This window comes from Panthera onca, chromosome A2 (assembly GCF_046562875.1).
Source record: "Panthera onca isolate mPanOnc1 chromosome A2, mPanOnc1 haplotype 2, whole genome shotgun sequence".
Lineage (NCBI taxonomy): Eukaryota > Metazoa > Chordata > Mammalia > Carnivora > Felidae > Panthera > Panthera onca.
Window position 1 is genome coordinate 163555995 of NC_138340.1, and position 14157 is coordinate 163570151.

Consider the following 14157-nt stretch of genomic DNA (forward strand, 5'->3'; position numbering starts at 1 on the left):
CACCCCACACACACATACGCAGAAATACACAGCTCCGATTACGGACATAAGGATTTCTGGCACTTACCATGGGTGATTTATAGTATCTATGTAGTATATTTATGAAATCTGTAATTGTTAGCATTCCTGGAACAGAGAATCGTATGTTAAATATAAAACCATGAAAAATTTCGAACGGTAAGCAAAAATATTTACTAGAAAAGCTTCTAAAATATACTTTAAAGGTATCAAGCACGGTTTAATAATATATTACTTGGGGCTATTAACCTGTTAATTATCTACAACAAACCAAGACAAACGTAGCTGAAAATAGACCGGATGGCGAGTACAATGGAAGCAACCACGGTGTTGGGCAATTCAGTGATGGAAAACTTACTGATTAATAGAAAACATCACAAAAGACTTGCAGCTATGTAAATAACTGGAGATACTTTAAAATAAGATGAAGTATTCCGTAAGCTTTAGACGCGTGACCTTTCTGGGGGCAGGTGGATTGTTTCCTGAGAAGCATTCTATAAAGAGTGTCTAAGTGCTTATTTGGTGCCTGTTTATTGAGGGCCACGAAGTGCTTCCTACGTGCTTCATCCTAAGACGAAGACGACAGGAAACTTTTCCTTGAGACTGAAACTGTAACCTGGGCAGGGAGGCACACGTACACTGGTAATTTCAAAACAACGTGAAGTCCACGAGGAGAGACCGTGCTCACTGTCTGCTACGAGTTACAAAATGAGAAGTGACGGATTCAGGTATCGTAAGTTACGGGACTTTTCTAACAGTACGGCGGTGATCTGGCTCGGGCGTCAGGCCTGTGTCACTTCGTCCGCACCGTCAAGAAGGTGTGTGGCAGACAAGCAGGGACCGACCGCGGGCCTGTGCACACGCGCGGAGTCAGGTGTCCGAGCACAGCGTCGCCCGCGGACCCTACCCCCGGGCTCGCAGGAGCTGGCAAAGGCACATAAGCTCCTTCGGGAGCCAAAAGGGCACTGAATCAAAAGAAACTGGATGAATAAATAAATAGGAGAAAGAAACTCAGTAGGGGTACGTAAGTGTTTTGAATTTCCCAGCAGCCCCGCCTCAGCCGGGATGTAAAAGCCGGAAAGTTCTTTAACTTGGCAGCAAGTTTTCTAGGCTGAGTTCCAAACCAGGGCCTATTACAATACCTTCGGCGTTTGGCCTTTCAGGTTGCCATTTCAGCTCTCTCCCCGGCCCGCGCTGCTTACCTACAAAACTTTGTTTCTTACTCTCCCACAGCGGCGCTGCTCGGACACCATTGGCTACTAAGGCAAAGAAGGCCTTTTTCACCTGGAGACAAACGGGAGAAACAGAACAGGCTTTCAAGTCCACGTGTCAGGGAGAAAAATACCTTCAACTAAAATAGCCGACCAGATCTTACCAGTTATCTTCGATGTCAACTTCTGTAAGTTGGACAGGCCCAAAAGAGCTGAGTTTGTTACCACCAGCAAAAATACAGAAGCCTACAGGGACTGGAGATCTTTTAAATGGAAACAATGCAAGTAACTTCAAAAATGTTCTTTGTTCATTGTATCTAAAGACTTTGGCATACACAGAGACTTTATATGATTTAAACCATATAAAAGAATTAAATTTCAGTGCAATTTCTCCTTGATGTGGTTGTCCGTTCATCTGAAAACGCTGAAGTGACACCAAATGACTTGAAACGAAAATCTGTTTTTTCCTATGTTCAATAACAAAGCAAACAAGTGTACTTTCTCATTTCCTGGAAGCTGAGAAAGAAAAGGTATGAAACACGTAATACACACGTACTTTCATTGTGGTCCCGGGACCATAATAACATTCAGCATAAACATTCAGCGTGTGCCTGTCACAGGCTGGGCCCCGTTCAGGCAGTGCTCACATCTGGCATCTGTGAATCACCCCGACAGGCCCCCTCTGGGATCCCAAGCCAGGTCCAGGCACCAGAGCGGATGGTTCGTTAAAAGCCAAAAGCTCAGGGGCGCCTGGGTGGCTCAGTCGGTTAAGCGTCTGACTTCGGCTCAGGGTCACGATCTCGCGGGTTCGTGGGTTCGAGCCCCGCGTCGGGCTCTGTGCTGACGGCTCGGAGCCTGGAGCCTGCTTCGGATTCTGTGTCTCCCTCTCTCTCTGCCCTGCCCCCGCTCATGCTCTGTCTCCCTCTCTCAAAATGATAAATAAACATTAAAAAAAAAAAAAAGCCAAAAGCTCAGTGCTGAAGAGGACTCTCTAAATACGGACGGCAGATAAACACAGGGAAGACGGCTCACCTTTATTAATAACCAAAGGAATGAAGATGAAGGCAAATTTAAAGTATTATTTAGAGCTGCTAAAAAGGCTAATATTTTTCAGTGATAGCACCTAAAGCAAGTGCTGCTGTAAAACCGCGTGTGGCTCCATAAATTGTGTTTCTGAGCTTCGGTTTGTATGACGAATTGTGAAAATATTCATACGGTTTGTGCGCTAGCTTTTTCTGCTGAAGTATGGCGTCATCCTAGATTTTAGGAGTAGGAGTCAAAGACGTCCAATGTCGCATTATTTCTAATTATTGGCATTGGAAAAGAAATCTGCCCCTGACGAAAGAGAACACATTAAATACTGGCATACCGAGATGAGAAAAAAAGCATCAAATAGAAAAATTAGGAAGACTCTGTTGAAGTAGAAAAAAGAAAAAAGGTTTATGGCAGTGTGAAACATAGACTATTAAATTTTATGCTATAATTATACACAATATGTGTTTAAATGGAAAAGATCAAAGAGAAATAAGCAGAAAATCAGACTGTATTAAGGAGCGGGGACAGTGACCCTGCGTTTCTTTAAAAAAAATTTTAATGTGGCACAGTTTTCTTTTTAACTAAGGAAGAAAAAAGTTCTTCCCTCCACCCACTGTATTCCAAACCCATTAGCTTAACAGTAAAAAGAAAGGAGAGAATTATAGGAATCCAGGGCTTTCTATCAGACTAGGGTCAACAATTCAACACCTGCTTATGCCTTTATTGTGACACATTCTGCCTCTGTTTGGCACGACTTCTGTGGACGCTTGGTTCACTTACATGAGTACGGGGACGGCTGGCGGGTGAGGGAATCTCATTCATTATTTTCTATGCTTCTCTTAGCCCCGTCCCGGACTGTGTCCGACGATCTACAAGATCATCAGAGGGCAGGGAAGAGGACATGGAGGTCCCGAGGGCCAATCAGATGACATGGGAGAGCATCGGCAACTAAGTGGCATCCGTAAACTGCCCAAATATTTTTTGAACCACAGCTTGTATCAAGAATCCCAAAGACGTTCATACCGCTCGTGCAACTACATGGCCCCCAGGGGCGGTGTGCCAATGTGTATGGTCTGCTAGCTCTATCTGGATGACGCTCTGGGGATCCCGGATGGCAGTCCTAGAAAATACCGCCAAAGAATATGGGGGAGAAGTCACAGATAAACCGATTTTAAAACACATTAAATTATCAGCTCAGCTTGCTTTTCTAAACGGTGCCGAGTCCGCATCGCAGGGCTCAATCTCATGAACCATGAGATCATGACCAGAGCCGAGATCCCGGGTCGGAACTCGACCGACTGAGCCCCCGAGGCACCCCAAGAAAACCAATTTTAAAATCATTCATCAACATCATTCATGAAACCCTAAGTGGCCATATCTGTTGAAGACCCATTCCAGAAGGTTCTGAGTTTGGCCATGATGAAACAACTATACAAGCCGACAAAATACACAAATCTCTGTTTGAAAGCACCGGTGTGCAGCACGCAGGTGAGATTCAAGAAGCCCCAATTCCCGAGAGAAAGGCGGCATGTGACGAGAGCTCCACAGTCATTCTGGAGGTTTTCTGTGGATGTTTTCCAAATCCTTTTCAAATAGGTGCATCTCAACAGAAAGCTGGATGCTATTAAAAAGAATCGAATAAACCCCAGGCAGGTTAAACACACACAAAACCACACCTAAGCGCATGTCACAGACAAGATGCTAAGAATCAAAGGCCAAGAGAAAATCAGCTGGAGGAAAAAGACACACAACTGCTTTCGAAGAGGCTACAAGCCGCCAACAGCCATTTTTCTCTCAAATTAATGACTCTTCCTTCGGAAACACAACATCTCGCTTCCCTGACTAATCTGCTACCTAAAAGCTCTTACTCAGCCCTATAACTGCTATGAGGTTGCCATAGGCGTCTAAAGGCCAGCACCCGACTCCGCATGTGGCCAATCCACCGGTGGGGGCACACAGGCCGTGACACGGAAGTCAGGCACTGATAAGGCGTGCGGACTTCAGTGAACACTGGGGCTGGAGGTCAGTGGCAAGGTAGACTGTGAGAAGAACCCCCAGGGAGGCAGCAGTCCCACGGCAAACAGGAAGTTAAGAATTTAATGTGAAAAGTATCATCACTTCTGCAAGAGGAGGCAGAACCATCGAAAGATAAGGAAAATGCTTACATAAAGTACCTCCTAGCCCCCTTTCTTTTCAACGGGTGAAATCACCAGGCCAACTAGAGTCCCACTTGGGTTGCTCGGGCCCTTGACCCTCTCTGAACCTCGGCGTTCGCAGGTACACGATGAGGTTAACAGGTGATGTCTTCCTCACCGGACTAACCGGGCTCGTAGGTGAGGATATTCGGCATGGGGTCAGCACCGAGAACCAAACAGAATAAATGCTTTAATTTCCCACCCTAGAGGGGTCCGACCAGAAGGAGAGAAACAGCCACTGTTTTAATCCCACCCACAGGCACTGCTGACATGTCCCTACATCGCGGAGGAGTCCCAGCCTCCGAAGACCCGGGACAACACCGTGAGGTGGACGAGACACCCTTGCGCTCGCACGGGCCGTGTCACAAGGCCCCAGAAGGGCAGGCCTGCCTATGGCTCCTGTGGTCTGGCCGGACCTCCTTCTGAACCTTGGCTTTCTCAACACCATGTGTGTGCGGCTGAAGAGCAATTTAAAACTAGACTTAGAAAATTCTTCACGATTACAGACGGCACGGAGTGTTACCAGTTAACCGGTAAACAGGACAAAAGGAAGACTGGTGCAGTCTGGCTCCAATTTGCAGGAAAAAAACTCTTGGGGGATCTTGAGTACCTCGGAAAATTTCTTTTCAACTGAAATGCAATTTGCTCAAAGTGTTGTCCGTTTAAAAATGTACTTAAAAAAAATTTTTTTTTTAATGTTTATTTTTTGAGAGAGAGAGAGAGAGACAGAGCATGAGCCGGGCAGGGGCAGAGAGAGAGAGAGGGAGACACAGAATCCGAAGCAGGCTCCAGGCTCTGAGCCGTCAGCACAGAGCCCGATGCGGGGTTCGAACCCACAAACCGCAAGATCATGACTTGAACCGAAGTCGGACGCTCAACTGACTGAGCCACCCAGGTGGCCCCTAAAATGTACTTTTAATAGGATTTTCAAACAACCAAATGTTGATCATTAGATACGATGGAACATAAAATTTTAATAAACGGTTTCTTAAAATAGTAACAAGCCCCAAGAGAGCGGGGCCGTCTCATGCCAACTAGTACATCTGAGTTCCCTAAAATGGGAATCTGGTTCCTCTGACGCGTCACTGTTCTCTGTACGGTTTTACCCCGATTTTCAGTAATGAAGTAGATGGTGGGGCTTTCAAAATTAACGCTGATGAACAGCTAGAGCTCTTTAGAACCGTCCAATCTGGTTCTGTACTACATTTTTGCATCAGGATTTGCCCAGTGGATTTACACTACCTGGAGGCAGCTCTCCGGTCTGACAGCTGTCCCCTGCGTAGGAGGCGTCCAGCCTTTCTCAGGTGAGGTGTCCAAGCCCTTCCGCAGCCCAGCCCCAGCCCACAAACTGAACTTTTTGTTTTTTGCTTCTGCGTCACAGTGTCCCGTCTGCTTCAAAGGAACTTCCCTTCAACTCTACCTGCTAAAACCCAGTTGACCTTGGACTTCTAACTCCACAGCAAAACCTACCCGGGTCACTCCCATCAGAGTAGGTGCTCCCTTCTCTCTGCTGCCACGGCACCTAATTCAGCCCCTTTCTGTGTTCCAGGGTTTCCCTTGTGTCTCCTTCAGCTTAAAAATGGCAGAGTAAAATCATTCCTGACAATTGTTCCTCCTGGAAGGTCACCCCCAGACTATAGGGAATATAAGCTGGAAAAGGGATGAGCCAGGAGGCCTGCGGGTGGAAAGTGGGGGGGGGGGGGGGAGGTTAACGAGTAACCAAGAGGAAGGGCTGAGCCCGGTGGGAGAGAAGCTGAGCGGCCTCTCCCTGTTCCCGGAAGACCCAGGACCGGAGGCCCTGGCGGGGGTGGGCACAGAGCCAGAAACAAACAGGACGGCTGTTTCCGATCAGGTAATAACCACAGCCACCTGCCGTCGTTGACAAAGGGCCATTTTCTGGAGAAACTGCTCCACAAATGCAACAAACAGACGAGAACGTTCCGGGATGAACAAGATCAGTGGAACCCACCAAGAAGCCCACTTGTGAACACAACGTATCCACTCAATTCTTGGCGCTCGTTCTTCATTATGAACAGCCAGCCAGACTCACCGGCCACTTGACAAAGCTGGACGAGTCCTAGTTTTATCTGCGTCTTACCCGAAGGGCGGAGAAAACAAGACTCCCAAAAAGCAGAACAAAAAGGCCGAGAGAGAGACAGGATAAGAATATTAAAGGACCAACTCAGGGGGCCCAAGACTCGCTGGTCGAAGTTCCAGGGAAAGGAAACAGGAAGGAAATTACCGAGGCCACGCTACACGGAATACAGCCCTGAGGGACGCGAACGCCGGGTTCCAAAGGCATGCCGTCCGCCCGGCTCAGTGAAGAGAATCACCACAACGAGGCACATCAGGATGAAATTTTGGGAGTTCAAAGTAGAAAGAGAAAACCCCAAAAGTGTCACAGGGGAAAAAAGCCACGTATAAAAGGTAGAGAAAAATGTAAAGAAATCACAACAGATTTCTAATATGGTCAGAGGCAGGGGAATAATGCCTTCAAAATTCTAAATAAAAATTATTTTCATTATGGAATTCTATACCCAGCTGTCTGTAAAGTGAGTGTGGGAAACACAGATATTTAAAATTCCGTGTAAGGATCTCCCGTGCACGCTTCCACGGCAAGTGTTCCGCACTGAACGTGTCCCCACAGAACTCACAGGTTGGAGCCCTCACTCCCAATACGGATAGTACGTGGAGGAAGGGCCTTTAGGACGTGATCGGGTTTGGGGCTGGGGACCCCCTGATGGGATTAGTGGCAGAGATGTGCGCTGTGAGGACACAGTGAGAAGGCAGCCATCTGCAAGCCAGGAAGAGAGCCCTCACTGTGCAGGTGAAGTGACCATCGCCTCTATCTTGGCCTTACAGCCTCCCTAACTGTGAGAAGTGAATTCTTGCTGTTCAAGCTCCCAGGCTGTGCTGGGTCTGTGCAGCCCGAGTGGGCGAAGACAGAAGCTCCTGAAAAAATGTACTCCACCCCCCGTCCGCCCCCCCTCCCCAAAAGAGGGAACAGATCAAGGAAGCAGAAAGCACATGTTCAGTAGACAGGTGTTACAAGAAGCGAAGGCTCAGGAGACAGCAACGAGCAGGCCGGCAGTGACAGCCAGAGCAGGAAGACAAAGGACCCAGAAGGAGTGGCTCCAAACGGAGCTGCAAACACATCCGACAGGTCTGACCACACGGAAAATTCCGTCAAGAAGTCAGAGGTGTGAAAAGATGTACGTGGTCAAAGTAAAACACAGGAGAGTTCTAGACTCCAGGAAGAACACTGAATTGTACCAAAAAAGGAAACGTTAACTACAGTTTGCACTGGGCTCAGCAGTGAATAGAATGGACAGAGAATAATGCCAGCACGCCGGGAAGGATTTCACCGGCCCCTGACAGCCAGACACACTGGGAGGATGGGGGCAGGAAGGAGGCAACACAGGCAGCAGGAACACAGGGCCGCCAGACCCGGAAGTAAAACACGGCTGAAGTTACTGGACTGAGGTGTCACGGCAATCAAGTCTAGATTTCACAGCCGAACTGGTTGTTTCCGGGCAGTGTGACAAGGGCGTAAGGAACAGGGACAGAGGCTGCTGTTTTCTATTGTAAGTTTTTGTACTACTCACTTTGAAAACCCATACGTTGGTCCCCAGTGCACTGCCTACGGGCGTCAGCATGGGCCCCGCCAGGTAGTGTAAGCCTTGGGGGCAGGGGCATGGCAGGTTCACCCTCTCCTCCCCCCGGTTTGAGCAACGTGCTTTGCCCCCACTTTTATTCTTTTCGGGAATACGGATGCTAGAATTTCCTTTGTCCTGGATGCCATCTACTTATTCACTGGTCCTAAGAATTATTTGGCTTGTTGAGAAATCTTTCTGTATTTTATGATTAGCTCTCCCACCTGGGCTCAAGTCCTCTGTAAGTTAGACGACGTCATCAACGAAGTCAGCAGTCAAGTCGCCGTCCCAAATGTTGATGGGCTTAGGGTAAAAGAATCCTATGTTTCTTAGCCTGGGTTCCCCAGAAAGCAGAGCCTGGCCTGCGGTCATTTATCTGGGAATTGTGACCCCAGGAGCAGGTGTGGAGGATGCGGCTGAAACGGGCTGGCAGGGTATGTCGATGGGTGGCTGAGGTGGCCGCCAGGAAGGGCAGACTGACTCCTCCGTTCCACGGAGTCCCAGTGGGATCTTCTGAGGACTGCCCGCCCTGAGGGTGCAAGGTGGAGGCGGTTACCCACTGGCTTCTATCCTCTGCTGAGAAAGCAGGCCGGGGGGGGGGGTCACCCCCACCCCGAGGGACCTGCCTGAGGTGAGGCGGGGCTGGAGTCACAGGCGGCGTAAGAGGATTTTAAAACGATGCACAAGAGGCAGCCAACGCGACTGGAAACCGTGCTCCAGGCTGAGATTTAACGAGCGAACGTTCTCTGGAGGTCCACGGCGAGCCATCAAATTGCGCACCGAGCTGACAGACCGCACTGTGCGTCCTGTCCACCAGGACACCGTGCCAGGCTCCGTCAGCTGTCTGGCTGAAGCCGGGATTTGCCTGTCCTGGCTTGACCACCCCGATGGAACAGTCCAAGAAGGAAATGGGGCTCAATCTGCGGCCTTTTTGGTCAATTCATGATAGGTTCCTAGCGATTACTATTCTTTTACTTTTATGAATAATTCACTCACACGTCTTACCTGGGATTGGGGCCACGCGCCCTACCCACAGGCTTTTTTTATGTTTTGAGTTTTGAGGAATCTCGTTTTCTTTCATCTCTAGCCTGGGGCACGGACAGACCACTTTCCACAATTCCTCCGAGGTCACCGACAGCCTGGCAATCTGCTTTCTACGCCCCTTATCACACTAGAACGTGATTCATCTGGATCAGAAAGCAAACTGGTTGAGCGCGGAGACTACCCTTCATAATCTCCACACCCATCTCAGGGTTCAACTTCCTCCAATCACCATTTATTGCACTTTTCCCATTTTGAAGATCATTGTCCTTGACGTGGAAAAAGTTCAAAAGGAGCGGAAGACTTTTACTTCCTGTTTCTTGGCACCTGCAGCGTGAATCCCGAGCAACAGGCCGGCCTTCTCTTTCCTTCTGTCTTTTAACACGAGCAAGCCCTGTCCCCTCTGCACTTACGGATCTCAGTTCTGGTCCCCAGTTCACATGACCCTGGGTGGCCCCTCCTCATCACGCCCTTCCCTGAGCTTGCTTTTGATGAAACGCTCTTCGTTCTTTATTTTCTGCGTGTTCTACTAAACGTGTGCTTGGCAAACACTTATTTGGATGCCTGCCGTTCGCTCTCACGTTGGCATTGCTAAAAATTATACTGACTGAAATGGTTTGAGCAAGAAAATAAAGTAGTGATGGATCATAATTGAATGGAACACCTGTATTTACAAATCTCTGCTGACATACAGGACTGAATAAAGAAATGGGATATTAATACATTATTTGTATCAATCAGCTTACTACGTAAGCTAACTCGGGCAGTTCCTGTGCCCCCAAGGAAGCGGAACACAGCTCCTCACCCCGTACGCGTGGGCTGTGCCCAGTGGCTTCCTCCTCAGAGGGACAGCGGGGAAGTGGGGAAGCCTGACGAAGACGACCTGGGCCAGGTGACCGATATTAAGGTCAACGGTGGTAAGACATGCTAACAGTACGCACCCTTGATACGACGGGGTAAGAATGGCACCGAACCTCTGTGGTCTTCCTTCCTGAGCTCATGACCCCAGTCTGACCATGAGAAGAACGCGAGGTCGGGGCCGACAGCAGGGTACCCTACAGAATGATCTGCCCAGCGCTCCTCAAAACCGTTAAGGCCACAGAAGCAAAGGAAGTCCGGAAAAACTGCCACGGCCAAGGGGAGCCTAAGGAGAAACGATGACCAAATCTCCCAGAACCACCTCGGTGGGATCTTCGGACAGAAAAATGACGTCAGGCCAAAAGTCCGGTGATAATTACGTGCCGGCTCGTGAACCGTGACGAGCGTGTGCCACGTGGAGGGAAGATGGCAGAAACGTGGGGGCCTGGGGACGGGGTGTCTGGGAGCTCCACGCTCACTCCTCAGCTATTCCATGAATCCAAAACTCCAAAAAAACAAGTCTATTAAGAATGGTTATGTTTGTAGAGTGTTGCTAAAAAAAGAAATTACGTAGGGAAGGCCTACCTAATTCTTAATGCCCCCCCCCCCCCCCCCCCGCCCCACTCTTGGGTGGCTGTCCCAGATGTGGTGTCTTGGGGAACCTGTCGCTGCCGCCCGGACTGCATACTCTCTCTCCACGGCAACTTGCGGGGACCCCCGGAAGCAGCGTGCTAGCATCCGGCACAGGGCGCCTGGACCACGTGCCTCCGGGCTACGTCGCCCTCTTGCTCTCCGCCTTAAAGCTTCTGCACAGAGGCTCGTCACCTCGACATTCCACCTGCCACCTCCAGGTCCACGACCTTGACGACACTGCGCCGACAGGATCTGACGGGCAGAAGGCGGCAACACTTCAGACGCCTCGGTGACGCGGAAGGAAACGAGACGGGGAGTTTTCGGGGGGCGGGGGGGAGGCCGGAGCATCAGCCACAGCTCCTCCCGGTGGAATTCAAGGGGCTGCCCGGCACGCGCCCTGCCAGCCGCACACGGCTGGGGAGGTTTCTGGAAGCAACGCGCACATGTGAGTGGCTAACTCTGACACACTGGCTGAGTCGCCCATAGAAGCTGTCTTCCGGTGACCGGAGCAAGTCCAGGCTCCTCGTGCACACGGGCCCGTCACCGGCAAAGTCAACACCAGGGATCCTGCCCGAAGCCCCGTCAGGTGTCGCAGGAGAGCCACAGGGCACCCGCCCAGAGTGTGGAAGAGCAGCCGCGAAAACCCACCCCCTCTCCTGCGGCCAGTCGCTTTCGTGCTGAGAAACCGCCCCCGGCTTGCCGCTCGGCCCCGGTGGAGACGGAACGAGGACCCGCGATGCCCAGCGACCGTGCCGCCCGAGCTCCCGTGACCGGGTGTCATCTGACCGTCCAGCCACGCTGCCGAGCGTGCGCCACGGCCACCGGCCGGCAAGTGAACACGGCGTGTCGGGGACGGAGCCTGCGTGCCTCCCCTTCCTCGGTCCACACCCGCGGTCTGGCGGCGCTCCCGAGGAGGGAAGAACCGGCTTGCTTTCCGGATGCGCCCCGCGGCAGGCTGGCCCCAGCTGGGGGCACAGCGGTGGCAGGGACCGCTCCACCCGGGGCAGCCCCGGGACAGTGGGGACCGCCGGGCCCGAGCGGGCAGAGCTGCGGGCTGTCGTTGTGGTCTCCACTGTGCCAGGACGGCGACGCCCGGATGCGGGTCCCCCGTTCGCGCTAGCTCGAAGTGGGGATTCTGCAGAACCCAACCACGGGAACCCGAGCGGGCTTCTCAGAGACCGACGGTGGGGGCTGAACCCGCGTCCCAGACTGTTCTTTCCCCTCCCCTGGGGGCAGCCTTTCATTCATCTGAACCATCTCCATGTGTCCGTTCTGTCTCCCACGCCTGCCTGCGCCTAGGGGTTACGACTCTGGTACTGTGTACCCTCAGAATAACATGGTCATGATACATGTATGATTCTGCAACTTGCTTTTTTTTTTAGTTAAAAATATATTCTTTTTTTGAAAGTTTATTTACTTATTTTGAGAGGGAGGGAGAGAGACAGGTGGGTGGGAGGGCGGAGGGAGGGAGAGAGGTGGGAGGGAGAGAGGTGGGAGGGGGAGGGGGGAGAGGGGGAGGGGAGAGAGGGGGAGAGGGAGGGGGGAGAGGGGGAGGGGAGAGAGGGGGAGAGGGAGAGAGGGATGGAGGGAGAGAGGGAGGGAGGGAGGGAGGGAGGGGGGAGAGAGAGAGAGAGAGACAGAGAGAGAGAGAGACAGAGAGAGAGAGAATATGAATCCTAAGCAGGCTCCACACCATCAGCACAGAGCCCCGTGCCAGGCTCAAACTCACGAACTGGGAAATCGGGACCTGAGCCAAAACCAAGACTCAGACACTTTGACTTTTTCCATTCTTCTTACTGGCTACATGGTGTTCTATGATACGCCTATCCCAGGATTTACTGAACCCCCCTCAGTGAGGAGACGTGGTTGTTTCTGGCACTCTCTCTTCTGGCCATCTCTCCACTATGTGCCCTGCTCCCGAGATGGATCGACGACTACCACTGCCATCTGTGTCTACAAAATACTCTGCTCCGACCCTTCAAGTGCTTAACTTTGCTCTCCCCGTGACAGCCCCCCCCTTCCCCTGGTGACAAATTTTAGCTCCTTCAAAGCCGAGGGCCTCACAGGATTCGTGGCTTCCAGGGGATGATGCACACAGCTTCTATTAATTAGGAAGGTGATATCACTGGATCAGTGACCTCTGACAACCCACAAAACATCCCGTTTTTCAAGTATCACTCACTCGGCTCAATTTTAAATTCAGGAGAAAGTCAACTCCTTGACAAGGGAAAAGCCGAGCAGGAGGGAAAACAGATACAGGTCTTACTAGCCATCACTTACTTTTCTGTTGGTGGAAAACCCAGGGTCAGGGATGGGGTTCTTGGAAAAGTAACACGCCTTTTGGGGAGTGGGAACACGGGGGAGGTGGGGTGATCTAGCAGCGGTTTATTTTGGGAACTGAGAATTCCCAGCTGTGTTCCTACGGAAATGTGCAGTTACAGCAGCAGAGACTGAGTTTCCTGAAGTTACTGTCTGCCGGGCTCCCTGGATGGTAGCATAGCGGACGCCTCCCTGTCCTCGCCGTGTCAAAGAATCAGAGGGTCTTAGGGTTCAGAAGCAACCTTGAAGGTTACCTGGTCTGAAGCGAATACAGCTAAGTCACAGGATAGAAGATCAGGTTACAGAAATCAGCTGTAGTTCTAGATGATGACAAAAACACAGCTGGAAATGACATTACACAAGAACAAGCTGTTTTCACGTTCCTGAGTCCTGCGAAGCCCGCACTGAATGTGGATAAAGTGGCCACAAGACACCAGGTGTCATCTGACGAGCCACAGGGACAAGTTGCTGGGAGGGACAACCAGGCGGCAGGAGGGACGAGGAGAGGCCCGGAGCGTGGGGCAGAGCCGGCCCCGTCTGGGCACATATCTCCCGGGATGGCCCCGGACGAAGTGACAGAGGCTGGGGCACCTTCCCCCTACCTGAGCTCCGCAGGGGGCCCAGCTCACACCTTTGCCCGCGACCCGCCTGGAAGGGCTTCTGCTTTCCCGAGTCCCCCCCCTCCGGTCCCCTGGGAGCCCACCAATTCCTGGCTCGGTGGCTGCTTCTGGGAGCACAAGCGAAGACACTCCTTTGTAAAGATTTATGCACAAATACGCACACTAGATACCTATGTGTGTATATACTTATCACACTGGATGTAATCTGATCATTACATCGACTGTATTGTCCAGGACTTTTCAAGCATGATTAGGTCACATTGGTACAAAATTAGCTCCAACAATCACACTTTTAATACCAAAATGATCGGGTTCAAAATTTTTCTACTAAAAGAGATCAACAGAGCTCTCTCTCAAGAGATGATCTACCTTAGTCCTTTTTTTCTTTTTAACCAGTATTATTTCAAATTAATTTATTGTACATTCTACTATGTAACTAAGAGAAAAGCTCGGGATATCCTGAGGGAGGCATTAATTTAATGGTTAATAGATCAGGCTGTAACATGCGAGACAGACCCCGCCTCTTACCACCTGTGTGGACTGAGTTATTGAATTCTAGAATCTATGGATTGAA

At 50.8% G+C, this 14157-nt stretch overlaps 1 protein-coding gene across 10 annotated transcripts in view; it reads right to left on the bottom strand.

The window, feature by feature from the left end:
- PRKAG2 (protein kinase AMP-activated non-catalytic subunit gamma 2) overlaps positions 1–14157 on the bottom strand; it is a 256695-nt gene that overhangs the window by 25265 nt on the left and 217273 nt on the right. For 9 of the 10 annotated variants that reach the window (XM_078437360.2, XM_078437357.2, XM_078437365.2 and 6 more), the window contains 2 exons: positions 1221–1302; positions 68–126 (listed from right to left, as the gene is read on the bottom strand). The exons of the other annotated variant lie outside the window; for it this stretch is intronic. In XM_078437360.2, the coding sequence (XP_078293486.1) occupies positions 68–126; positions 1221–1302 (141 nt within the window). The remainder of the gene's footprint in view (positions 1–67; positions 127–1220; positions 1303–14157) is intronic. 10 annotated transcript variants of the gene reach the window in all.